We start from the raw sequence: 27,582 nt of genomic DNA, 5'->3' as shown, positions 1-27,582 counted from the left end.
TCTGAAGTTTTTGCTCATGTGTGTGGAACTCAAGGACACTCTTAATTCTGTCACCACTTTAACAGGGCCCTCAGTACTTTTCACCCAGCCTTTTGTATAGTAACATCTTACCTGTTCTAGCCTCTTTCCTGTACCAGGCCAGCTCTGAGCATATCACTTCTCTGCTCAAAATTCTTTAGTTCCCCTGGGCCTATCAAAATAAGTTCAAGTTATTATTATTCTTGTTATTAACCTTCACCCAAGAATATTTTCCCATTGAATTTTAGAGTGAAAGAAATGGAGACACAGAGAAACATCAGTGTGAGAGAGACATCGACTGGTTGCTTCCCACATGCGCCCTGACCTGGCAGGGATCAAGCCTGCAACCCAGGTATCTGCCCCTGACCAGAATCAAATCTGCGACTGCTTCAGTCCGCAGGCTGATGCTCTAGCCACTGAACCAACGGGGCCAGGGCTAAGTTCAAATTCTTTACTCAAACATCCAGGGCCCTTCTAAAGTCTCACAGCCCCAAATTATCTTTCTTTACTATCATCTAACTATAGAATTTCTACCTCCTATGCCTCCATTTCCAGCATGGTAGGTCCCAGCCAATGTTTTAAGCACAGTGCTATTTACCATGCTTCTTCTCACTCTCTCCTCTGCTCATGTCATTCTCTGACCCCAAGTATATTCCCTGTGCTCTCTGACATTCTATTCTCTCCAACAAAGGAATCCTCTCTGTCCTCTATTTTTTTTTAAATGTTTTTTAATGATTTTTAGAGAGGGAAAGGGAAACATCAATGAGAAGCATCACTGATCAGCTGCCTTCCTGCATGCCCCCCAACTGGGGATCAAGCCCACAACCTGGGCATGTACTCTGACCGGGAATTGAACCATGACCACTTAGTTCCTGGGTCAATGCTCAACCACTAAGCCACACAGGCGGGGCCTTCTCTGTCCTCTTGACACTCCTCACTTTGGATGGTAGCAAAGTCATGTGTGTACAGACCATCTTGCCTACCTCTGCTTAGCCACACCTTTAACTAAATAAATCACTTAACATAGAAAAGGTCCTAATAGCTGTAGGGTTAGTGGGATTTAAGAACTGTGTCCAAGCCGGAACCGGTTTGGCTCAGTGGATAGAGCGTCGGCCTGCGGACTGAAGGGTCCCGGGTTCGATTCCGGTCAAGGGCATGTACCTTGGTTGCGGGCACATCCCCAGTGGGGGGTGTGCAGGAGGCAGCTGATCGATGTTTCTCTCTCATCGATGTTTCTAGCTCTCTATCCCTCTCCCTTCCTCTCTGTAAAATATCAATAAAATATATTTAAAAAAAAAAAAGAACTGTGTCCAAGAACTTTTATATGTAAAAGAAAACTATTAATATATCCACCAATGAACTTCCTGTGGTTTCATCATTTATCTTGATTATGATGTTGGTTACATGCATTGAAGTGTTAACTTTTTTTTTTTTAATATATTTTATTGATTTCAGAGAGGAAGGGAGAGGGAGAGGGAGATAGAAACATCCATGATGAGAGAGAATCATTGACCGGCTGCCTCTTGCACGCCCCCCACTGGGGACAGAGCTCGCAACCCGGGCATGTGCCCTCGACCGGAATTGAACCCAGGACCTTCAGTCCCCAGGCCGACGCTCTATCCACTGAGCCAAACAAGCTAGGGCAAGTGTTAACTTTTTTTTTTTTTTTAATTGATTTGAGAGAGGAAGAGTGAGGGAGAGAAATATTGACCGGCTGCCTCCTGCATGCCCCCTACTGGGGATCGAGCCTGAAACCCAGGCATGTGCCCTAACCAGGAACCAAACAGGCACCTTTCTGTGCACAGGACGATGCCCAACTAACTGAGCCATACTGACCAGGGTATGTTAACATCTTTAATGCAATAACTACTTTAATAGTACTTTATTTTTATTGTTGACACTATTACAGATGTTCCCCTTTCCTCCCCTCTTTGCCCACCTATCTCGCAGTCCCACTGTTACCTGTGACCATGGGCTATGCATATATGTTCTTTGTTAATAGTACTTTTCAAAGGGTTTTTTTTTCAAGTGCAGGTCTGATGCCTAAAGGAGAACCTTTTTCTTTGCATCAGCAGGCAGAAACCATAGGGCTGACAAACTGAAAGAAGGATAATCATAGCATTTGCCTCTACCTTTCTTTAGTGTAGCAATCCCTAGAGACAAGCATTCCATATTTCCTTTACCTGGACCAAAAATTAACAATACAGGATATATTTTTAATTTTTAATTATGTCCAGAGTTACAACAATGTTCTCAAAAAACTCAAGCTAAAGAAACCTCAAGAGGATGAAGACAATAAAAGGTAAGATGATTTTAAAATTTTAATTTACCATTTTAAATCTCTATATTGTATGAGAAACTTATGAGTAAGGTTTTGATAGCAAAACCACCACCATCCAAAGTGCTGACTCTAAATATGTTAATAAATCCAGTAGTGCTTAACTTCTGAGAGGGTCTTGAAACTCTAAGCTAACCTAAATGTAATATAAGGTATGCCATACCACTAATAAAACAAAAGCTGGACAAGAGGGTGAAATTCCTCTATAAAGGTAGGAAACAATTTTAGTCTACATTTAAAGCATTTATTTAGCTATTAAAATAAAAACATTTACACAAAACATTAAGAATACACTTACATTTATTGAGTCACTGTCATTAAAATGCTTTCCAAACCCACACCTCTTGACAATGGGACATAAACACTTTTTTATAGTTAGAAATGTAATTCTCTGGGTAACTTCTTAATGACCACATTTTCCAAAAAGTCAGATATCAGAAAGAATAGAAATGCAATTCAGAACCTTTATATAAATCTGCTTGTATTTTATGATGACATTTCCCTATTTACTGACATGTGCCTCTAATTTTTCTATTTTCAGTAAGAAAAACAAAGATTTGGCTGAACAAGCCAGAAGAAAAGGCTTTGACGAAAATGTAAGATTTTAATTTTCTCATAAAGAAGTTATAGCTTTATTAGAAATACGCTTACAAAAATGTTCCGATTTAGAACTGAAATGATTTTTTTCAGAGCAGTAGTTGCCGCCTCCAAATATTTCTCCCAGAATCTATACGCTTGTTTAGGACAAATCATTTGGATTCCAGATGCTCCCTCTTTCTTACTGGTGCTCTCGGCCAGATACCCTCGTCCCACAGCTGTGCTCTCACTGTGGGATAATCACACAGGGTTTAGTGAGTATACTCAATTGAGATGATTATGTAAATTTTCTCTAGTAATCATTAATATGAGAAATCACTTTAATGATTTTTTTTATTTCAGAACTATAACAGCATATTCAATAAATGATTCACTATATATACATGTATGCTTAAGAAATAATTATAAAGCACACAATATATGCAAGGAAAGAAAATGTAAGCCAAGGATTTTTATATCTACCAAAATGCTCACAAAGAGTTTTGAACATGGAGGAATTCAGGTAATACTGTTGTATTCCTGAGGATTCTACAAGGATCAGCTTCTACCAACCAAGAGATGATTGGAGAAATTTTGGAAAAAGGAAGGAGGGACAGAGAGGAATAAGCAGAAAAAGCTGACTGGTTCATATACTAGTATAATAGTTGAAATTATCTTTTAAAATTAACCAAGAAGAAAAAACGTTAGCATATTTAAGAGTGCAATAGTAAATAAGAAAAATTGTTTTAATTATTTTAAAACTCCTTTATCACATTTCAACATCTCTGAAATCAAGATGTGCCTTATGGTTGACATTCTGTCATACTTTAATTGGCAGCATTTTTCATAAGTGGTACATTAAAAAAAAAGTGTGAGTAGACTCCACTTCTAAGATACAAGAAAATATAGAAACATAATTTAAAATGTAACTGGATAGTAGAGAGGAAGGAGATGAGGAGGAAGAAATTACAAGCTAATTTTCTTGTTAAACTTGTTTAATTCCTTATAGAGGGAACCAAAGCAAGAAAGGGAGGTCTCTGGATGTATAAAAAGTTACATGACTAAAAACAAACCACTGAGCCCAGCCAGAGTGGCTCAGTGGTTGAGTGTCAATCTTTGAACCAGGAGGTTACGGTTTGATTCCTGGTCAGAGCACATGCCCGGGTTGCGGGCTCAATGCCCAGTGTGGGGCTCCCCAGTATGGGGCATGCAGGAGGCAGCTGATCTCTCTCTCCTTCTCCCTTCCTCTCTGAAATCAACAAAAATATTTTAAAAACATACACTGAAACAAAAATACCTAAAGGGCAAAAGCACAAAACCGAAAAAGAGAACAGAAAAAATAACACATGGTAAAAGATTTAAAATATAACCGTAAGACAATATAATTGTGACCAAATATAACACACATTATCAGTAATGGCAAAAAGTATAATCTAATTAAAAAGAAAAAGAAAGTATTTTCAGATTGAATCACAAAGCAATACCCAATTCTATGCTATATCCTAAAATATACACCTAAAATAAAGTAATTCAGAAAAGTTAAACATAAAAGCATGAGCTAAAGTAGAATAGGCAAGGAAAAGATATTAGGGGACACAATTTAACTAAAGATAGAATTTAAGACAAAAAGCTCTGAATGAGATGAAGGGCACTTTATAAGGCTAAGATCAGCTCTAATAGTTATGATTATCGATGCACCAAATAACATGTCATCAACTTCCATAAAACTACTGGACTTATAAAAGGAGTAATAGGAACACACAAAAAATAGACAACAGATCAAGAAAAATAAAAAGATTTAAAAAAGACAATATAATAAACAGGCAATCTTACAGTTATGTATTAAATTCTGTACTCTCAGAAGATACACATACTTTTCAAAAACCCATTCATTAAAACTGATCATATATTGGGCCACAAAGAAAAGCTCAATAAATTCCAAAAAGTAGTTAATACAGAAAAAAATTCTTGCCCTGGCCTGTGTGGCTCAGTTTGTTGAAAGCTATAGTTTTCAAAACAGTATGGTATTGGCATAAAGACAAATAGACTAATGATCAGAATTGAGGGCCCAGAAATCAACCAATCAATGTTTCACTCTCACATCGATGTTTCTCTCTTTCCCTTTCCTTTCCTCTCTCTCTAAAATCAGTAAGAATATATTTTAAAAAGAAAAAATATCTGAAAATGACATAAAAAATACGTTAATGAAATTATAAAATAAAAATTATTTAACCAAGAAAAATTTTAATTATTAAATAATTTTTAATCAAAGAGAAAATACAAAATGAAATTGCAGACTTCCCAGGAAACAAAACGATAAAAACACTATATAACAGAATCTATAAGATAAAGTCAAATACCCAGAGGGAAAAGTAATAGCCTTAAATTTATAAATAAAAATCAAAGACAGAAAACATATTAATTTTAGTATGTGACTCAAAAAGTTAGAAAATAGACAACAAATAAGAAATAAAGATAAAAACAATTGAGTTACAAACAAAAATTAGTATACTAATAAAAAAAAGGCTGGTTCTTTGAAAAGATCAGTGAAAAGAAATCACTGGACAACAAATGGAATAAGAGGGAGAAAGCATAAACATACAAAGTAAAAAACTACAATGGGGGAAATAATCAAGAAACAAAAGAAAATTTTAAATATCACCAAAAGAAATAGAAGACAACACAAACAAATGGAAAGACATTCTGTGCTCATGGAGTGGAAAAATTAATATTGTTAAAATGTCCCTACCACATGAACCCATATACAGATTCAATGCAATCCATATCAAAATTCCAATGGCACTTATCATAGAAACAGAACAAACTCTTAAATTTGTATGAAAGCACAAAAGACCCTGAATAGCCAAAACAATTTTGAGGAAGAACAAAATCATGCTCCCTGATTTCAAACTATATTACAAAGCTATAGTTTTCAAAACAGAAAATATTTGCAAGTCATATATCTGGTAAGGGGTTAATCTCCAAAATATATACAGAACTCATATAACTCAATAACAACAACAACAACAAATAAATGGGCAGAAGACCTGCATAAACATTTTTCCATGTAAGACATACAGATGGTCATCAACAGGTAATAATAAAGATGCTCACATAATCATCAGAAAATTGCAAATCAAAACCACAGTGAGATTGCACCTCACACCTGTGAGAATGGCTATCATAAAAAAGACAAGAAATAACAAGTGTTGGCAAGGATTTGGAGAAAAGGGAACCCTTGTGCACTCCAGGGGGGCAATGTAAACTGCTGCAGTCACTATGGAAAACAATATGGAACTTCCTCAAAAAATTAAAAATAGAACTATCATATGATTTGGCAATTCTACTTCTGGGAATTTATCTGAAGGAAATAAAAGCACTAACTCAAAAAGATACCTGCACCCACAAATCCATTGCAGCATTATTTACAATAGCCAATACATGGAAGTGTACTACATGGAAGTGTACATCAATGGAAAAATGGGTAAAGAAATGTGGTCTATATACACAATGGAATATTATTCATCCATAAAAAAAAAGAAAATCCTGCCATTTGTGACAACATGAATAGCATTATGTTAAGTGAAATAAGTTAAAGAGAAGTACTACATGGTTTCACTTGTATGTGGAATATGTTTTTAAAAATTCACAGATACAGAGAATAGATTGGTGTTTGCCAGAGTGGGGATGGGGGATCAGCTAAATGGGTGAATGTGGTCGAAAGGTACAAACTTCCAGTTTTAAAATAAGACATGGGGATATAATGTTCAGCGGGGTGACTATAGTTAATAATAACTGTATTGTATATTTGAAAGCTGCTAAGAGAGCTTAAAAGTTCTTATCACAATAAAAAAATCTGAAACCGTATGTTTGAGGGATATTAACTAAACTTATTGTGATCATTGCACAATATGTGAAGAGTGAAGCAAAATAGGTTTACCATTGTGAGTACACAAAACAGTTTATTCTCTGTCTTTTTTTAATCCTCACCAAAGGACATGCTTTTATTGATTTTAGAGAGAGAGGAAAGGAGAGGGAAAGAGAAACATTGATGTGAGAGTGAGACATTGATCAGTTGCCTCCCACATATGCCCTGACCCGGGATGGAACCCGAAACCTGGGTATATGCCCTGACCAGGAATCGACCCAACACCTGCCAAGGCTACAGAGTTTACTCTTGTATTTTATTTTTTTTCATACAAACAACTGTAAACCTATTTTTGCCTCACCCTGATATATTAAATCATTATGTTGTACACCTGAAATAAGTCACTAAGAGACTTTTATTATAATTTCATGCAACTAACATTTGAAAAACTGAATGTAATGGATTTTTTCTATAAATATCAAATTGATCAAAACTGAGCATAGAAGAGATTTTTTTTTAAATGTATTTTATTGATATTTTACAGAGAGGAAGGGAGAGGGATAGAGAGCCAGAAACATCGATGAGAGAGAAACATCGATCAGCTGCCTCCTGCACACCCCCCACTGGGGATGTGCCCGCAACCAAGGTACATGCCCTTGACCGGAATCGAACCCAGGACCCTTCAGTCCGCAGGCCGACGCTCTATCCACTGAGCCAAACCGGTTTCGGCTAGAAGAGATTTTTTAAAGCCTAAACAAATCTGTACTGTAGAAGAAATCAAGTCATCAAAGAGCTACCTTCAAAAGAAATCAGGCCCAGTTGGTTTCACAAGGAAAATTTACCAGATTTTTAAAAACTGATTTTTAGAGAAAGAAGGGAGAGAAACATCGAAGAACAGAACATCGTTGCCCAGCTGATGTGGCTCAGTAGTTGAGCATCAACCCATGAGCTAGGTCACAGGTGGATTCTCGGTCAGGGTACATGCCTGGGTTGCAGGCTCATTCCCAGTAGAAGGCGTGCAGTAGCCAACCAATCGATGATTCTCTCTCATCATTGACGGTTCTCTCTCCCTCTCCTTTCCTATCTGAAATCAATAAAAATGTATATTTTTAAAAAGAGCAGAACATCAATTGGCTGCCTCTGCCTGACCCCCAATGAGAATCAAGCCTGAAACCTGGGTATGTGCCCTGACCAAGAATTGAACTGGCAAACTCTTGAGGCATGGGACAACGCTGAACCAACCAGGGTGTATTTTACCAGGTTTTATATGGAACAAGTAATTTCAAAACTATTTAAGTTGCTCCAGAGCAAATGGAAAACATCCAAATTATTTTTACAAAGTGATTATATAGTGATTCTAAAATCTGGCAAAGATCATACCAAAAATAAATAAATAGTAAGATTTATCACATAAATCTGGAAGCAAAAATCCTAAATAACATATTAGCAAACAATCTAACAGAACAAAATTATGTATCACTAGCGCATTCGTGCACCAGTGGGGGTCCCTTGGTCTGGCCTGCACCCTCTCGCAATCCAGGACCCGTCAGGGGATGTCAGACTGCCAGTTTCGGCCCGATCCCCACAGGGACTCCACTGGTGCACAAATACGTGCACCAGGCCTCTAGTATGCATATAAGATCTTTGGTTAATCTCTTCCTGCCCTCCCCCTCCCCCATTCTCTCTGAGATTCATCAGTCTATTCCATGTTTCCATGCCTGTGCATTGAGCGTCCGCCCCCTGGTGGTCAGTGTGCATCATAGCTATCGGTCCAACGGTCGAACAGTTGCTTAGGCTTTTATATATACAGATGATTTCGATAGAATTTATTCTAAGATGGAATGATGTTTCAAAATTGGGTAATAATTCATTCTATTAATAGACTCTAAAAGGAAAATTACATGATCATTTTCCATAGATGTTGGATATTTGATAAAGTTTCAACATTCAATCTTGAGGGGGAAAATAAAGCAAAATAGGAAGCGATGGATACTTCCTTGATATAATAAAAACGTATTTATTCACCCCTAATCTAGCACTTTGCTTAACTGGGAGAAACACTGGACCTATCAGAAACAAGACAAAGAGGTATTGGAGGGATCAGCCAAAACAATTAAGAAATAAATTAGAAGTATAAAAATTACCTCTGTGATTTTCTAGGTATACAAATGAACTGAAAATTTATAACAAATTCCATAAAGTAGTAGGAAAAATGATTCACATACATACAACCATGTTATATATGTAAATATCAAGTAGTTTGTTAAAAAATTTAATAGAACACTTCATTTATAAAAGCAACAATGTAGAAAATGACAAGGAATTACTAAAAAGTGTTTAAAACCAAAAGAAGGCAAAATTTTAAACAGTCCTTAAAGACACAAAAATTCATTTGAAAAAAATGAAAATATATACTTACTAATGTATCAGTCAGAACCTAGTCAGGAAAATGGAAATCACATTATATATTTCAAATACAGAAAATTTACCACAGGGAATTTGGTTAAGGATGTATTGGAAGACAGAAAAGGTAAAAACACTGAGGCAAAACATAAATAATCACTGTAGGATGATGCTGCCACTCCAGGGTGAAGATACAAAGGTGGGGTTATCAGAACCTGCTATCATAGAGAAGGGCCCTGCATAGGTGTTGCTCAGACCTCTAACCACACCCCCAGCCCACTCCGAGGGAGTGTGGGAGTCTTGTTCTGGGTATGCCAAAAAGTGCTAGTAGCAAGTCTGGGAATGAGTTTCAAAGCCTGAGACACAGCATCACAGAGAATAGTATGAGGATTAAATTTTTAGTTGGGCAACTTTACCTAAATAGTGGGGCGCAGTTCATCCTAATGGCTGTTTAGTACACACATTTGAATTTCCATAAAACAACAGTAAATACTTCAAGCTTCCATCTAATAAGATGAAACTATCCTTTATACAAATAAAGGTACTCTTATCCTCTCCCCCAAAAGGGAGAAGCAAAGTCCCAATTGTAATTATATCCATCCTGTGAGTGACTTTAAGGCCTTTTTTATTCAAATCAAAATCCCTTAAAAATATGTTTAAACTACAAAGCTTATTTTGGGACATGTAAGTATTGAAAGCACCTGTCCACTCAAGAATTCCTAGGCTCCAAGTATAGCCCTCTCTGCACTCATTTTGTAATTGCAACAAATTTCCTCTTGATAATTAGGATCAATCACCAAAGTCAGTTGAATCTTTGCCTAAAGCAGTGGTTCTCAACCTTTCTAATGCCGCGACCCTTTAATACAGTTCCTCATGTTGTGGTGACCCCCCAACCGTAAAATTATTTTCATTGCTACTTCTTAACTGTAATTTTGCTACTGTTAATGAATCGTAATGTAAATATCTGAGTTTTCCGATGGTCTTAGGCTCTACAGCAGTGGTTCTCAACCTGTGGGTCGCAGTTGAGAACCGCTAGCAGGGTCGCCTAAGACCATCGGAAAACACAGATATTTACATTACGATTCATAACAGTAGCAAAATTACAGTTAAGAAGTAGCAACGAAAATAATTTTATGGTTGGGGGTCACCACAACATGAGGAACTGTATTAAAGGGTCGCGGCATTAGAAAGGTTGAGAACCACTGGCCTAAAGGATTCCAAATGGCCAGGTGGAAGGCTCAAATTCTTAATTGTTGTGTCCCTTGATGGAAACATGCTGTTTATCAGTTTGTTCCTTTGGCCCTCCCCTGCCACCGAGTACTCATCAGTTAGGATCCAATCAGAAAAATAGAAACACACTAGGTAGTTCAAAAGAAGGTTTACTACAGAGAATTCATTTCTGAGCTTTTAGGATGACTATAAGAACTAATGTGGAGTACCAAATTAATCCAGAAACAACTATAAAGGGCAGCTACCACTTACAGGGAAGAGGTGGGATGACCAAAACCTAGGAACTTGGAGGAAATGTCCCCAATGAGTTGCTGCTCTGCCTTTGATTTTCCTATGACTGTCAAGGAAGGCTTCATGGAAAAAAGGGATGGTTGAGATGGGTTTTTTGAAAGATGAGTCAAGTTTATCAGGCATAGTCTATTCAACCCATATTACTAATGTTTCCACATTATTATAGGCCTGGTCATTTAGAAATAGTTATGGGGCCTACCACTTTTTAAACAACACATCAAAAGCATTTAGTAAATATGTCAAAATGTGGGTGCTGTAATGTGGCCAAAATAAAACTAGAAAGATTAAAAGCAATTCTTTCCTACTTCAAATACTATCTGATAAGTTTCTCTAACCAGAACAGCACACATTTATCAGGTGAACAGTGCATAAACGTACATTGGCGTCATCATCCTGAGGAAGGTAATCAAGAACCCTTGTAACAGGAATCCACTTTGCTACTTAGTGGTATTGCTGGATCGGGGCAATATCATACTCATTTACTGACAAGTATTTGAGTCACATCTAAATGCATTTTCCTCTTTCCCTCTTTTTCTAGAGCTGTCCTTATTTTCCACAATGTACAAGGCAGTTTTTCCAAAGTTTGGGAAAAGGTATTTGCACACTAAAGGAAAGTGGGTGGTAGTGAGGACAAAGCACAGGAGGAACTCCTTAGAATCAGAGGATGTAGCAATAAGAATTTGCTGGTACGAGGAACTATTAGACAGATTGGAGTGCACAAATTGATGCAATAATTATGAAGAGGGGATTGGGATGGTTATGTAAGACTGCAGGGATGTGGCTGAGAAGCAGCTGTGCAGGCAAATACACACAGATATACTTTGAAGTATAGTTGCAAGAACAGAGGTACAAAAATATCTCAGCTTTGGCCAAGTGAAGAATGAAGAAAATCATGAAAAAAATGAGCTGGAGATGCAGTGAGGAAGAGGCAATGAAATGAGAATAAGCTGTTAATTTTAATTTAAAAATTCCCCAACTCTATCAACAGTTCTAACACCAGGTCCTCTGAAGTGACTCTGCTAATGCACAGTACTAAAAACTGCCAAGGTTAAAAGGCAGTGGGGCCGAAACCGGTTTGGCTCAGTGGACAGAGCGTCAGCCTGCGGACTGAAGGGTCCCAGGTTTGATTCCGGTCAAGGGCATGTACCTTGGTTGCGGGCACATCCCCAGTAGGAGGTGTGCAGGAGGCAGCTGATCAATGTTTCTCTCTCATCGATGTTTCTAACTCTCTATCCCTCTCCCTTCCTCTCTGTAAAAAATCAATAAAATACATTAAAAAAAAAAAAAAAAAAAGGCAGTGGGGCTCAAACCTCAACCCTGTGATGATTGTAAGACAAAGACTTGAAATAGAGAAAAACTTAAAAGATTGCAAACTAGGCTTTTCCTCTAACTTGACAGGAGATTCAAAGTGCAGAGCAGATGAAAAAATGGAAAGAGAGGCTTGAGAAAAAGTATTATTCTACAGAAATTCAAGATGACTACCAGCCTGTCACTCAACAAGAATTTAGAGAGTAAGTATTTGTTCTCACCAGGGTACGATGGGATTATCATGACATGGGGGTTGGGGACATAAGTTACACACATTACTTTCCCAAACCCAAAAGCTATTCTGCTAAGATGTCACTTTTTCCCCCAATTTCTTTTACCGAATTTTAAAGTTAAACAGAAAGCACAAGGCTTCACTTGTTTAAATGTAAGAGTGAGACCAACTGCTTTTATCCTTGCATCTCTAAAAAGGAACTGCCATTTATACTTGATATGTGTAGCAGATACTGTTCATTCTCCACACAGCTTTAGATTAGATGCATAACTGACCATACCAAGCATGTTTTAGTTTAAATAATCCCTTTCCACTCAAAGCACTTTACAATAGGCACTAATAACCTATCTCTTTATGCACAAAAGTGTGTTACTGATTCATTCTCTACTTCCTTCTAAATTATCTCATAGCCTCTTTTTATATGCCGTGGAGCTGGAGAAAGAATTACACTACATCAGTTTAAAACTAAACCGAGTGATGAGAAAGGTTTCAGCTCTATCCTACTGAGACAAGTGGAGGTGAGAATCTGTGATGCAATCATTGTACATTTCTAACAAAGATTCGTTTCTGTATTGAATTATTTCCTAAACTTGTCCCCATTTCCGATATACTTTAAAAGCACTAAACCACCTATCATCAAAAGATTGCCAGAGTCAATGATAATCATCAAATGATTTCAGGGACTTAAGTGCCCCTGGGTGGGACCCACTGTATAATCATGTATATTACAACATGCCTCCAAAGTATATATACACTGGTTCACACAGAGGATTTTATAATGTTATTACATTCTATGAATGTGAAGGGAGAAGTACAAATAATGCTGCTTACAGTTTATGGTGCAGGTCTCTAATTAATAGCTCAGTAAGTAGGTAAAGATGGTTTCTCAATGTTCCACAACTAGTAAGAACTGCTGGTGCTCTCATCATGTACCATGTTCCAATTTCCTCTAACCAGATAATAAACACATAGTACTCTCTGCAAAGCTATCACACAATGGCTCAAGTAAAATAATCTCTCATCTCCATTCTTCCCAATTTGAAGTCTCCTATAAAAAGCTAAAGTGTTAAAGAATAAACTTTCTAACCACCTACAGAAATTTCACTAATACCTTCAAACTAAAAACTCATCTAAACAGTTTCTATAGTGACATCTAAAGTTTCCCAAAAGTGCTTCCTCAACTACTTTAAAAAGAAAAATACACTTTAAAAAATAAAGAGCAAAGTAGGAGTATAGGCTTATAAAAAGTCATTTTTGAAAAGTGTAAATGAGGGTACTCCCAAATCCCTGTTTGGATGGTTGGAAAGTTATGTGTGGCTGGCATTTTGGAAATTAGAAGGAAACTCTTCTAATTTTTTTAGGTTACATAAACCCTCCTAGAAAAACCTTTTGTTCTCTTAGCCCAAGCAACAGCATTTGACCATAGTACTCAACTTCCACATCGCTGCTCGATAGTCCCTGGACTTTAAAATCTGAATAAAGGACATTTTAAATCTACCCACATTCTTCGGGCCAAGCTCACCACGTTTTCTTAATAGGATAATTCACTGCAACAAGAAATGCTGACTATTCTCTCTGCATCTTCTCCCTACATTCCCACAAGGGAATCAACAACATGGCCTTTCCCTGTTTTACCACTTCCCAGAGCTGTAGCCAACCAGATAGTTTACTAACCCTGTTGTCCCCCCATATGATCCCAGGTTAGGGTAATTCAAAGCCTCAGAACATTAAGACAAGGGAACACTTGAGGTCTCTCTTTTTCACTTTTCAACATCTGGTGGGGGTGGGGTGGGGGAAGCAAACAACATTTACAATGACTTAGAACATCAAAGTTCTTTTATTACAAAAGTCTATACAATGAAGTGCCAGACACAGCAATGCAATTATACGGGTAGTCATGTATATATCTATATACTGTTTATATATAGATATACAGTTTTAACTTATGCCAAAGTAAAACTATCACAAACTGCCTTATTCTACCACCTACAGCTCAACTATGACACACAATATTGTCACACAGCATAAGTGCTGCCATGCCACTTTTATCTACTCTATTCACAGCCAAACAATAACAGTGAATAACCAATATCATGAAGCAGCTGTTAATTTTAAAATGAAACCAGTCAGGCCACTGACTTATAAAAATATGGTACTCATATAGATTTAGCATTACAAAGAAGGAATATATTATTTAAAACATTTAAATAGTGTATATGGACATTTTTGCATGTGGTATATAAAATAAAACATTCATATAAAATATACAGTGCACATTAAATTAGATGTTTGGATATACTCCTGTCTGGGGAGTGATAGAAATTAACTAAATGCACACTGCATGATGGATTCAAATCAAAGGGATCTTTTGGCATTCTCAATTTCACTTTTCTAGGTATACATTATGAATGAATAACCTAGCTGTATCAAAAGGAAAGGACATGCAAAGGGCAGGATTTAGTGCTGTACTCCTTTAACTACATGTTCACTACCAATGAATATTCCCTCCCTGCAAAAAAGGCATTGCACACACAGGTGAAATATGAAGCACTAGAAATGCTACTTATTATCAAGCTACTTCATGGGCTTACTATGCAATAGTGCCAGAAGACTGAGGTCCATGCTTCCCTCATCTTATTAAAGGGTGTTGCAAAAGTCCATTTTTGTATGGAACAAATTGTTAATATTAACTAGTTAAGAAAACCAAGCATAAGTCATTACATGCAAAACATGGGCACAATCAAAGTGAGACACTCATCATTCCAAAAAAGCACCAGAAAAAAAAGAACACTTAGATTGAGCCTGACCGGAAGATGCTATTAATGACTGTTACATTGTTAGCACAAATAAAGTCACCATTCTTTGAAAATGATTAGCAGAATGATACCTCGTGAGTACCCAAAGAAAAAGCCATGCAAAGACAAGGAAAACAAGATATGCTTAGAGTATGTTACAAGGGGCATACCACTACACATCTTGTGACCAGCGCTTTCAACAACCTGAGCAAAAAGTGGTCCCTTTAAAAAGATGTTTTCTTTATGGATTTTGCTGATTAAGAGAAAAAAAAAGGATGCAACCTCCTAAAGGTACATGTAAAAATGTAGTGGTATAGCCCTTGTTAAGAATAGATTTACTTCAGGCATGATGATTCTTTTGCCAATTTAGGCTCATTTAATTGGACACACAAATCTGAGTACCATCAGAGTTCCTACATACTGACATGGCTCTTTACTCATATTATCTGGAGGTCGGTGGGGAGAAAAAATGGAGGATCTGATCCAGACAAATCACATCATCACCAGTTGATGAACAGTAGCTGAGAAAACAAACAGTAATTTAAGTCTCATGTGGTATGATTCAGTTGTGTGTGTTTTCACTATATGAATAAGCAAGGTCACTTTTTGGTCTAACCTCTCTTATCTTGATCCAGGAGCTGTGTGACCACTGAATTGCAAAATTTTGTTAACATACTACCTGTGAAAAAGTGTTACTTTGGGAATTAAACAGCAATATGTTCCACAGTAGGACTTGAAATTTCAGTTGATTTTAGTTTTCGAAGAAAACATAGAACATAGAGCATATGTGCACATTTATATGCTTATATGCTTTTCTTTCAAATTTTCTGTCATTCTGTAAGTAAAAGGCAACCAAAAGAATTCAATGTGAAGATTTTCCTCTTTTCTTCAGTAATGAAAAAAACAATAAAGTTGGTAGTAACAAAATGCCTGTACTTCCAAAGTCCTTGAGGTTGAAAGGATAAAATACCAATCTTTTACTAATAGGATGTATCTGTAGTACAAAACAATGAAGAAACGGGATGTTTGGTAAAGGTGGAGCGGACAGTCTGTGGTTAATATGGAACATTGTGCTCCCTAGAGAGGGTCTACTTACCCTACCCCCATCATTTCTCTAGTGACACCACAACCAAATTACAAAATGAGACTCTGAGTGCCTGACAAAAAGAACTCAAGTACCAGCCAAGTACACACGATGATAGTTTTAGGGAATACAACTGATTTTATGATGTTTCAAGCATTTTTATATGGATTTTGAAGAATCTTGCTTGCTGATAAGAACTTCAAGAAGCCTAAGCTTGGCTTTAATTTTCTTGTACTCCCTGTACTCCTCAAGTACTGGAACACGATCCTCTTTCTGGGCATTCCTAGGGGAGAAAATAAAACGTGTAATATTCTAGAGATCATCTGGAAAATAAAGTTCCAGAGTTATCCTAATGTGAAACAATGTTACCAAATATAAATTCAAACAAAAAATTGCTCTGTAAGGAAAATATATTATTGTATTAATTCCCCTGTCCCCAAGGAACATTCCTGAAATACTTCTATTTTTTATGGATTTTTCTATTGATAGATTAAGTGATACTATACTTATCAGTGATCACTGTAAATAACTAGAGGTAATCTTTTTATTTTTTATAGGTAATATTTTAATAAGACATACACTGCTAATCTCTGTCAGGTCTGTGAGTGTACATATTAAGTGTCAAAGGGCTACAATGAATCATTTCAGACATAGCTCTGGCTTCAGTGAATTGAGATGTAAAAGCAAAACATCTTACTTACAGTAGCAAATAAGCAGTTTCCTAACTTTATATCCTATATAATAAAAACCTAATATGCTAAGTGTCTGGTCATCCGTTCAACCAATCAAAGCGTAATATGCTAATGATATGCTAAGGCCACTCAACTGTTTGCTATGACGTGCACTGACCACCAAGGGGCAGATGCTCCAACCAATAGGTTAGCTTGCTGCTGGGGTCTGGCCGAGCAAGATGGGCTGGACACACCCTGGAGCCCTCCCGCGGTCCCTCCCCAGCTGGCCAACCTCCCACGCCCTCCCCAGCTTCGATTGTGCACCGGTGGGGTCCCTCGGCCTGGCCTGGCCTGACCCTCTCACAATCCGGGACCCCTCGGGAGATATCAGAGAGCCGGTTTTGGCCCGATCTCGCAGGCCAGGCCGAGGGACCCTGTCTCTAGTTATTAATGACCCAATACAATCCAGTTTAATCACTAGGTAAAGCACTAGGTATAATAATTATAAGCAAAGTTTACTTCCAATAAGACGAAGAATGAAAAGGTACTTGGAAAATTCATTCTTGTACTTGAGATTTTTTTAAAACTATTTTTGCTAACCTATACAGAGAACTCTCAAATTATTTAAAGTAAACACATTTTAGAATTTGTAATATACCCATTAGCTGGTAAGACCACCGTTACATGGTAAAACTTTTCTGAGACCTGAGATAGCCCTCATATCTGGCTACCATTTGAATTAGGATGTATTTTTCTTACTCGAAAAAGAGTCTCACTGAGTCAACTGCACATTATACAGTTAGATAAAGCTAACGGTCATATTGTATTACAGGAGCCACATGACTGCCACCCTGTGACAACCTTGGAAATGGGCAGCCTGGAATGAACATGCAACCTAAGCAGCAATGGTCTCAGTGTAAGAATCCAAACCCACTGAAGACGCCACTCATGTTATGAGATCCTTTCTAATACATCTTGTTTCACAAACACTTCCGAAGGGTGAGAGTGTAGTATAAAAGAACAAAAAATTGACACTCAACCAAGCCTCTCTAGGACATTAGGATATTTTATCAGATGTTGTTTACTCCAGCTCGGACTTTTTTTTAAATATATATTTTTACTGGTTTCAGAGAGAAAGGGAGAAGGAGAATCATTGATCAGCTGCCTCCTGCATAACCCCCACTGGGGATCAAGCCCGCAACCCGGGCCTGTGCTCTTGACTGGAATTGAACCCAGGACCCTCCACAGGCTGACGCTCTATCCACTGAGCCAAACCAGCTAGGGCCCTCTGACATTTTCTTGCCATTAATGTATAAAAAAATGTTTTTAGGGCTTCAATGTATAAAAAAAAAGGTTTCTTACTTTTATTGTCAATGCTAATATCCTTATATGCACAATTTATTTCTGATCCTCTATATTTAACATGTGAGCACTTGTGAGTTTAAAAAGGCTCAATTTTGTGATGCTCAACAAACCTTCCGTTTTGTTGATAAAATGCTTCTTCAAATTCCCGTAATGTTTTACGTAGTTTCTTTTTTTCAGCTCTGGCTTTCCAAAGTTGTTCCAGTAATTCAGGCCTAAAATTGAAATAGGAAGAAAACATTACTAAAAGGGCACTGTTGATTCTTATGTTCTCAACAGTGGTTTGAACCCTGGCTTCATCCCAGACCAACTAAATCAGAATAGTTGCCAGTAGGGCTCTGTAGGAATACTTAAAAAAAAAAAAAAAAAAAAAAAAAAAAAAAAAAAATCCTGCCCTTTCTTCCTAGTGCTCGCTAGCGATAGCCCGAGGCCCAGCTCCCGGGTCAGCCACCACCATGGGCTTTGGAGACCTGAAAAGCCCTTTCAGCCTCCAGGTGCTCAACAACTACCTGGAGGACAAGAGCTAAATCGAGGGGTATGTGCCATCACAAGCAGACGTGGCTATATTTGAAGCAGTCTCCGGCCCACCACCTGCCAACCTGTACCATGCCCTTCATTGGTACAATCACATCAAGTCTTACAAAAAGGAGTAGGCCAGCCTGCCCGTAGTGAAGAAAGCTTTGGACAAGGAAGGCCCTGCTAATGTGGAAGACACCACAGGAGTGGAGCTACTAATAGTAAAGACAATGATGATGACATTGATCTCTTTGGATCTGATGAGGAGGAAAGCAAAGAAGCAAAGAGGCTAAGAGAAGAACGCCTTACACAGTATTAAAGAAAGGCAGCCCTAACCGGTTTGGCTCAATGGATAGAGCCTTGGCCTGCGGACTCAAGGGTTCCAGGTTCGATTCCAGTCAAGGGCATGTACCTTGGTTGCGGGCACATCCCCAGTAGGGGGTGTGCAGGAGGCAGCTGATCGATGTTTCTCTCTCATCGATGTTTCTCTCTCATCGATGTTTCTAACTCTCTATCCCTCTCCCTTCCTCTCTGTAAAAAATCAATAAAATATATATTTTTTTTTTAAAGAAAAAGGCAAAAAACCTGCACTTGTTGACAAGTCTTCCACCTTCTTAGATGTGAAACCTTGGGATGATGAGACAAATATGGCAAAACTAGAGGAATGTGTCAGGAGCATTCAAGTAGACAACTTGATCTGGGGCTCTTATAAACTGGTTCCAGTGGGGTATGGAATTAAAAAACTTAAATACAGTGTGTAGTGGAAGATGATAAAATTGGGACAGACATGCTGGAGGAGCAGTTCACTGCTTTTGAGGACTATGTGCAGTCCATGGACATGGCTGCTTTCAACAAGATCTAAAATCCATCCTGAATCAGTGCCCTTTAAATAAAAGCTTGAAAGATTTAAAAAAAAAAAAGAAATCCTCCCAGGTGATCCTAAAGTGAAGCCAGGGCTAAGAACCAAAGTCAGACACCATATCAGGTAAGAAGCTGACAGAGAACTTAACAAATAACTATCAGCTGTTTCTGGCACTTTTGTTAGGAAGCAAATATAGAATTTTAGTTTTTAAATTTTTCAACACACTAATATTTCATTTAAAAATTGTGAACTGGACAACATGTATTTGTAAATCACATTTTTTTTAAAAGGATGTATCTCTTAAGTACTATATTCCTGCCGAGTGCTCAATTATTTAACATTACATTTCTTGTCATATAAGTTTTATTATACCAATAGGCTAAAATAACAAACTAGCCGACATACATAGATGCTGCTCGAGTACTTGACAATCGGAGATCCAGAGCCAGTTTTTCTTGATTTTCCTCCACATCAGATTCTGAGTTTTCTAATGAAGACTGTGCCTGTACAGCAGTTTGCAATATATCAGTTAACTCAGAGGACAGACTAACACCATCTTCTTCTTCTTCCTAAAAAGATATTCAAAAACAAAGAATCAAACAGGCATGCCTTTCAACTTTTCTTTTAGAAAAGAGATCAGAGAATAATTTTTTTTAAGGATTACCTTGATTTCTTCAAAAAAATGTGCAGTTTCTCCTTCTATGATTGGCTGTAACATCTGACCCCTTCGCTTGGTGGATGGAGATCCCTGCAATAATTAACATACAAATGATTAAATTTTAAATATTTATTCAATGAGGCTTCACTTAATAATATTAAACTTTATTTTCAAAATCCTAATCATTTATGCTATTAATTATTTAGGAATTCCTTAGTAAGAAAAATGTTCTTGCTTATATGTATTTTCTAGTTGTGTGTACACAACACTGATAAATTATATTTTATGTACAAATAATTCTAGCCCTAGCCGGTTAGCTCCAGTCAAGGGCACACACCTCGGTTGCAGTTTCCTCCCCAGCTTGGGCCCTGGTCAGGGCGTCTGTGGGAGGCAACCAGTCAATGTATTTCTTTCACATCGATATTTCTGTTTTTCCCTCTCTCTTCCACTCTCTCTAAAAATCAATGGGAAAAAAATATCCGTGGGTGAGGATTAAAACAAACAAATACATAATTCTAAAAGGGCTCATTAAGTAAATACTTTAAAAATTCTAAATAAAAGAAAGAATGACAATTTAATTGGAAAAATTTTTCTTTTTAAGAATAGCTGTTAAGCATTTTGGTCTGAGGAACACTTCATACTTCTTATAAAAAGTAACAGCTTTAAAAAATAAAAAATAAATAAATAAATAAATAAATAGTAACAGCTTTAGTCCTAGCCCGTATGTCTCACTGCCTAGAGCAGTGATTGGCAAACTCATTAGTCAACGGAGCGGCAAACCGCGGCTCCCGAGCCGCATGTGGCTCGCGAGCCGCTGTTTGCCAACCACTAGCCTAGAGCATCAGCCTGCGGACTGAAGGGGCTCAGGTTTGATTCTGGTCAAGGGCATGTACCTCAGTCACAGGCTTGATCCCCAGAGCATGCAAAAGGCAACCAATGGGTGCGTATCTCTTATATCCATGTTTCTCTCTCCCCGCCCCCCCACGCCCCTCTTCCACTCTCTCTAAATTAATGGAAAAAATATATCCTCAGGTAAGGATTAACAACAACAAAAACATTAAAAAGTAACAGCTTCAGCCCAGGCAGCATAAACTAGGAGGTCATGGTTCCAAGTTACAGGCTCGATCCCCAGAGGGGTGTGTGCAGGGAGCAGCCAATCAATGATTCTCTCTCATCATTGATGGTTCAATCTCTCCTCCCTATTTCTCTCAAATCAATAAAAATATATTTTTGTGAGGAGAAACCAAGATGGCAGCATAAGGTATATACCTGTACGTGCTGCCTCTCACAACCACACCAAAACTACAACTAAAAGACAAAATGGCTATCATCCAGAACCATGGGAAAGCTGGCTGAGTAGAAGTTCTATAACTAGAAGGCAAGAAAAAAGTGCACTGAGACTGGGTAATAGGTGCAGAGGCACAGAAAAGTAAAGGTACAGAGGCGCGCGAACTGGGCTGGCAACTGGGTGCACTGTTTTTTTCAATTGGAAGGGAGATACAAGCTCCCGACTGCTCTGAACTCCAGTTTCCAGTGAGACTCTGGGGACCCAGACTCCTAGCATCAGGTCGGAAAGCAAGGGTGGCTTTCATGCAGAGGTGCTCGCAGGGATCATTGTCACTGCGTGGGGATGCGGGACGCCGGGATGCAGAGACGCGGGGACACTGAGATGCGGAGACACTGAGATATGGAGATGGCTGACTGGCAGCCATCCCTGTTTGCTCCGCCCTGGTGACTCCCTAAGACCCCGCCCCACCCAATTTTCAACCCCACCCAAGCTGTGCACAGCGGCTTTGCATATGAATGGCCTGTCCTTTCACAGCCTAACCTAACAAACTGCAGCTGGGTCAGAGAGCTCCAAACTTCCAAACCCCAAACAAAGAGGAGAAATCTGCAGATCTTGCTGTAGCTCCTGCTGGATGGCCTCAGGCAGTGGTTGACTTTGCACCTCCTTGGAGATCCAGGAGCCAGTGTTCCTAGTGGTCAGTGTGAGATGACACCAGATTGCAACTCCTCACATCCGTAAGTGAAACAGTCAAGAGGCAGACTCAGTGAGCACCAAAGCCCCAATGAAGCAAGTCCTGCCCTATAAGGGTGTCTCTAGCACAGCAGTTCTTCCATTACAGATACAGCGGGTCCTCATAGCCAATTGGCCTGGAGGTCAATTCCTCCCAGTGATACCAACAGCAATCAAGGCTTAACTACAACAAGGCTGTGCACACAGCCCACAAAGGGGTGCACCAAGAGTGTCCATCTCAGGTGATTGGGGAGGCTGAGCCAATGGGCCCTACAGGACACCTAGCACACAAAGCCACTCCATCAACACAGGGAAGCAGCAAAATGCGGAGACAAAGAAACATGTCATGAATGAAAGAAATACAGAAAGCAAACTACTGGATACAGAGTTCAAAACCACAGTTATAAGGTTACTCAAGAATGTTCCAGAAACCTCCGAGGAACTTAGTGAGAACTTCAAGGATCTTAATGAAAATGCCAAAAAAATGGAAAAGGACCAGTCAGAAATTAAGCATACACTGTCTGAAATAAAGAATAATATACAGAAATTCAACAGTAGACCAGAGGATCCCAAGAATCAAGTCAAAGATTTGAAATACGAAGAAGCAAAAAACACCCAACTGGAAAAGCAAATTAAAAAAGAATCCAAAAATATGAAGATAGTGTAAGGAGCCTCTGGGACAACTTCAAGCATACCAACATCCGAATTATAGGGGTGCCAGAAGGAGAGAGAGAGAGCAAGATACTGAAAACCTCTTTGAAGAAATAATGACAGAAAACTTCCCCTACCTGGTGAAAGAAATAGACTTACAAGTCCAGGAAGTGCAGAGAACCCCAAACAAGAGGAATCCAAAGAGGACCACACCAAGACACATCATAATTAAAATGCCAAGGGCAAAAGACAAAGAGAGAATCTTAAAAGCAGCAAGAGAAAAACAGTTAGTTACATACAAGGGAGTACCCATACGACTGTCAGCTGATTTCTCAACAGAAACTATGCAGGCCAGAAGGGGGTGGCAAGAAATATTCAAAGTGATGAATAGCAAGAACCTACAACCACGATTACTCTACCCAGCAAAGCTATCATTTAGAATTGAAGGTCAGATAAAGAGCTTCACAGACAAGAAAAAGCTAAAGGAGTTCAGCACCACCAAACCTCGATTATATGAAATGCTGAAGGGTATTCTTTAAGAAGAGGAAGAAGAAGAAAAAGGTAAAGATAAAAATTATGAACAACAAATACATATCTATCAACAAGTGAATCTAAAAATCAAGTCAATATGGGGAAGGCGGAGGACTGAAAGCGCACATGCGCGCAAGGGCAAGGCTGACAGGAAGCCAAGACTGAGACTCCACCCCATCCAAGCTGAGCACAGAGGCTATTGCAATTTGGCAAGTCTAATCCTATAAGGCTGTCTCCAGCACCGAACTTCTCCCAGCATAGACACAGCTGATCCTTACAGCCAACTGGCCCGGAGGTCAATTCTTCCCAGTGATACCAACAACAATAAAGACTTAATTACAACAAGGCTGTACGCACAGTCCACAAAGGTGTGCACCAAGAGTGTCCACCTCAGGTTAACTGGGGAAGCAGACCCACTGGGCCATATTGGAAACCTAGCACAAATATCTACCTTACCAACTCAGGGAATCAATGAAAATGCGGGGTCAAAGAATCAGATCACAAATGAAAGAAATGGAGGAAAACAAACAACTGGATATAGAATTCAAAACCACGGTTATAAGACTTTTTAAGAATATCCTAGAAAAGGCCGATAAATATAACGAGACCCTCGAAGAGATGAAAAAGGACCAACTAGAAATTAAACATACACTGACTGAAATAAAAAATATTATACAGAGACCCAGAAACAGAATAGAGGAACACAAGAATCAAGTCAAAGAATTGAAATACAAAGAAGCAAAAAACACTCAACCGAAAAAGCAAAAAGCAAAAAAAAAAATCCAAAAAGTTGAAGATAATGTAAGAAGACTCTGGGACAACTTCAAGCGTACCAACATCAGAATTATGGGGGTGCCAGAAGAAGAGAGAGAGCAAGATACTGAAAACCTATTTGAAGAAATAATGACCGAAAACTTCCCCCACCTGGTGAAAGAAATAGACTTACAAGTCCAGGAAGCCCACAGAACCCCAAACAAAAGGAATCCAAAGAGGACCACACCAAGACACATCATAATTAAAATGCCAAGAGCAAAAGACAAAGAGAATATTAAAAGCAGCAAGAGAAAAACAGTTAATTACCTACAAGGGAGCACCCATACGACTGTCAGCGGACTTCTCAACAGAAACTATGCAGGCCAGACGGGAGTGGCAAGAAATTTTCAATGTGATGAATAGCAAGAACCTACAACCAAGATTACTCTACCCAGCAAAGCTATCATTCAGAATTGAAGGGCAGATAAAGAGCTTCACAGATAAGAAAAAGCTGAAGGAGTTCATCACCACCAAACCAGTATTATATGAAATGCTGAAAGGTATTCTTAAAGAAGAGGAAGAAGAAAAAAGTAAAGAGAAAAATTATGAACAACAAATACATATCTATCAACAAGCGAACCTAAAAATCAAGTGAATTAAAAACCTGAGGAACAGAATAATCTGGTGAATATAATAGAATCAGGGGCATAGAAAGGGAGTGGACTGATAATTCTCAGGGGGAAAGGGGTATGGGGGGTTCATGAAGAGAATGGACAAAAATCATACACCTATGGATGAGGACAGTGGGGGGGAGGTAAGGGCAGAAGGTGGGGTGGGAAATGGGTGGAGGGGAGCTATGGGGGGAAAAAGGAGAAATAATTGTAATAATCTGAATAAAGATCTATTTTAAAAAATAAAAAAAATAAAAATAAATAAAAATCAAGTCAATAAAAAAATCTGATGAACAGAATAAACTGGTGAATATAATAGAATCAGGGACATAGAAAGGGAGTGGACTGACAATTCTCGGGGGAAAAGGGGCGTGAGGGGTGCGGAAGAGACTGGACAAAAATCTTACTCCTATGGATGAGGACAGTGGCAGGGGGTAAGGGCATGGGGTGGAGGGGGGGAACCAGGTGGAGGGGAGCTATAGGGGGAAAAAATAGGAACATCTGTAATAATCTGAACAATAAAGATTTATTTTGAAAAAAAAAGAAAAAATATGTATTTTTGTAAAAAAGTAACAGCTTCATTATGTCACATACCATAATATTCACCCTTTTTTTTTAGTGAGTTTTAGTATACTGAATTTACAAGTTGTACAACCATCACCACTAGAACATTTCATCACAACCTTCAGCCCCCAAAATCGTATGCTCATCAGCTGTTATTCAGGTGCCCTGTACCTGCAACCCTTGGCAAACACTAATCTACTTTCTGTACCTATGAGCTGGCCTATTCTAGATATTTCATATAAATGGAATCATACAATATGTGGCCTTTTGTGTTTTGGCTTCTTTCATTTTGCATAAATATTTTCAAGGCTCATCCATGTTGTATTATGTACAAGTACTCCATTCCTTTTTATGGCTGAATAATATTCCATTAGCTGGATACACTTATTTTTAAAATCCTCACCCAAGGATATGTTATTAACTTTAGAGACGAAGGGGAAGAGAGAAACAGAGAAACTCAATTGGTTGCCTCCCATCCACGCCCAAACTAGGGATAGAACACACAATTTGGGTATGTACCCTGACCAAAAATCTAACTGACAACCTTTTGATGTCACAGGCCTACACTCCAGCCAACTAAGCAACCAGTCAGGGCGATACAATACTTCTGTTTATTCATCAGTCACTGGACAATTTGAATTGTATTAAATAAACTTATATGGCCCTAGTTGGTGTGGCTCAGTTGGTTGGAATATCATTCCATAGACAAAAAGGTGGCAAGTTCGATTCCCAGTCAAGACACATACCCAGGTTTCAGGCTCAGTTCCCAGTTGGGGCTCGTACAAGAGGCAACCGATCAATGTTTCTTAATCCCTATCTCTTTAAAAAAAAAAAAAAAAATCAGTAATAATTAAATTAACTTTTATATACAAAGAATATAAACTGTACAGGCTTTTTCCCCCTTGTTCAAAGAAAGAAAGCTGACTTTCTATACCAGGCGTCCTCAAACTATCGTCCCGGGCCCGCAGTGCGCATAGGAATTTGTTCATAGTTTTTTTTTTTAAACTATAGTCCGGCCCTCCAACGGTCTGAGGGACAGTGAACTGGCCCCTGTTTAAAAAGTCTGAGGACCCCTGATCTACACTGATAAAAGAGAAAGATGCAAATTGACCGTACCTTCGGAACGCCCACCAGCCAATCAGGAGTGTGTGTGCAAATTAACCCAACAAAGATGGAAGGTTAATTTGCATACACATGCGCCGAGCTGCCAGGGGTGGGGCGGGACGCAGGCATTCTGCACTACCCCAGCAGCCCCGGGCCTCTGGGCAGCATGGGAAGGCAGAAAGGCGGCTCTGGGCCGGAGTGAAGGTGGTGCCGGCAGCCAGGGGAAGGAAGGCCCATTCTTGCACGAATCTTCATGCATCGGGCCTCTAGTATCTAAATAATAGTATCTAAATAAACATGTTGAGATGACCAACTTGAAAAAAAACAGCCAATTCAAAAAGAATCAGGGCCGCCTGGCCAGTGGTTAGAGTCATCCCGATATGCCAAGGGTAAGGGTTCAATCTCTGGTCAGGGCACAAACAAGAAGTAATCAATGAATGTGTAAGTAAATGAAACAACAAATTGATCAAAAAAATCAGTAATAATTAAATTATTATTACTTCCCTCTAAGTATAAAAAAAATTTTAATTACAAAAGAATCAGTTTCTATGAAGGCTAAGTAAAAAGTGCTCAGAAGACCAATGTGAACCTTCTAATGAGTATTCAGGTGGTGAGAGCCTGAAGGAAACCCCCATGAAAGTGGCTACCACCATAAAAATGGCCTGCAAGCCTAAGCAAATCATAAGCTCTAGTAAGTTAATTCCTAGGAGATGATGCAAAATGGGCTATGTGCTGTTTTCTACTTGAGCCTGAGAGGAATCTAAAGCCATACTATCTAATGGTTAATTTGGGGATAACACTTAATTTACACATTAGTATTAGAGTTACAATTCTCTAAAATTGTACACGAATATAAATAAGCATTATTTTAACAAACTTTTTCATTTAAAAAGATAAACTTGAAAAAAATCAGTTATTATTGTGCAAATAAAAAAACAATCATGATGGACATCACAAAACTAATGTAATTTCAAAGACATGAATTTAAATGGAAAAAAAATAGGTAAGAGTTTGAAATATAGGTTAATTTCACAAAGTAGGTGACCCTGGGCATATCGCTCCTGAGCCTCAGTTTCATC

The 27,582-nt window shown here is 38.5% G+C and overlaps 2 protein-coding genes and 1 pseudogene across 13 annotated transcripts in view; 2 read left to right on the top strand and 1 right to left on the bottom strand.

Annotated features, from left to right (window-relative positions):
* PKD2L2 (polycystin 2 like 2, transient receptor potential cation channel) overlaps window positions 1-17,732 on the top strand; it is a gene marked incomplete at its 5' end in the record, with an annotated part of 39,500 nt that extends 21,768 nt beyond the window's left edge. For 3 of the 4 annotated variants that reach the window (XM_080675984.1, XM_080675985.1, XM_080675983.1), the window contains 4 exons: window positions 2,256-2,320; window positions 2,898-2,952; window positions 12,123-12,235; window positions 12,675-13,016. In XM_080675984.1, coding sequence (XP_080532110.1) covers window positions 2,256-2,320; window positions 2,898-2,952; window positions 12,123-12,235; window positions 12,675-12,771 — 330 coding nt within the window. In that variant the 3' untranslated portion in view covers window positions 12,772-13,016. Of the gene's footprint in view, window positions 1-2,255; window positions 2,321-2,897; window positions 2,953-12,122; window positions 12,236-12,674; window positions 13,017-17,646 lie in introns of those variants that run through there. The other variant, XM_080675982.1, reaches the window with a different exon arrangement.
* The window catches only part of FAM13B (family with sequence similarity 13 member B), a 74,213-nt gene continuing 60,713 nt past the window's right edge, over window positions 14,083-27,582 (bottom strand). For all 8 annotated transcript variants that reach the window (XM_080675981.1, XM_080675976.1, XM_080675974.1 and 5 more), the window contains 4 exons: window positions 20,219-20,302; window positions 19,960-20,123; window positions 18,290-18,391; window positions 14,083-16,426 (listed from right to left, as the gene is read on the bottom strand). In XM_080675981.1, the coding sequence (XP_080532107.1) occupies window positions 16,303-16,426; window positions 18,290-18,391; window positions 19,960-20,123; window positions 20,219-20,302 (474 nt within the window). In that variant the 3' untranslated portion in view covers window positions 14,083-16,302. The remainder of the gene's footprint in view (window positions 16,427-18,289; window positions 18,392-19,959; window positions 20,124-20,218; window positions 20,303-27,582) is intronic.
* LOC308250788 (elongation factor 1-beta-like) lies at window positions 18,632-19,554 on the top strand (annotated as a pseudogene). The gene is made up of 2 exons: window positions 18,632-19,004; window positions 19,252-19,554. The product of its transcript is annotated as an elongation factor 1-beta-like (transcript).

The sequence above is a fragment of the Plecotus auritus genome, assembly GCF_963455305.1.
Source record: "Plecotus auritus genome assembly, chromosome: 6".
Classification (NCBI taxonomy): Eukaryota; Metazoa; Chordata; class Mammalia; order Chiroptera; family Vespertilionidae; genus Plecotus; species Plecotus auritus.
Note: the sequence above shows the minus strand (reverse complement) of the source record. Positions and strands in the feature narration are given on the sequence as shown.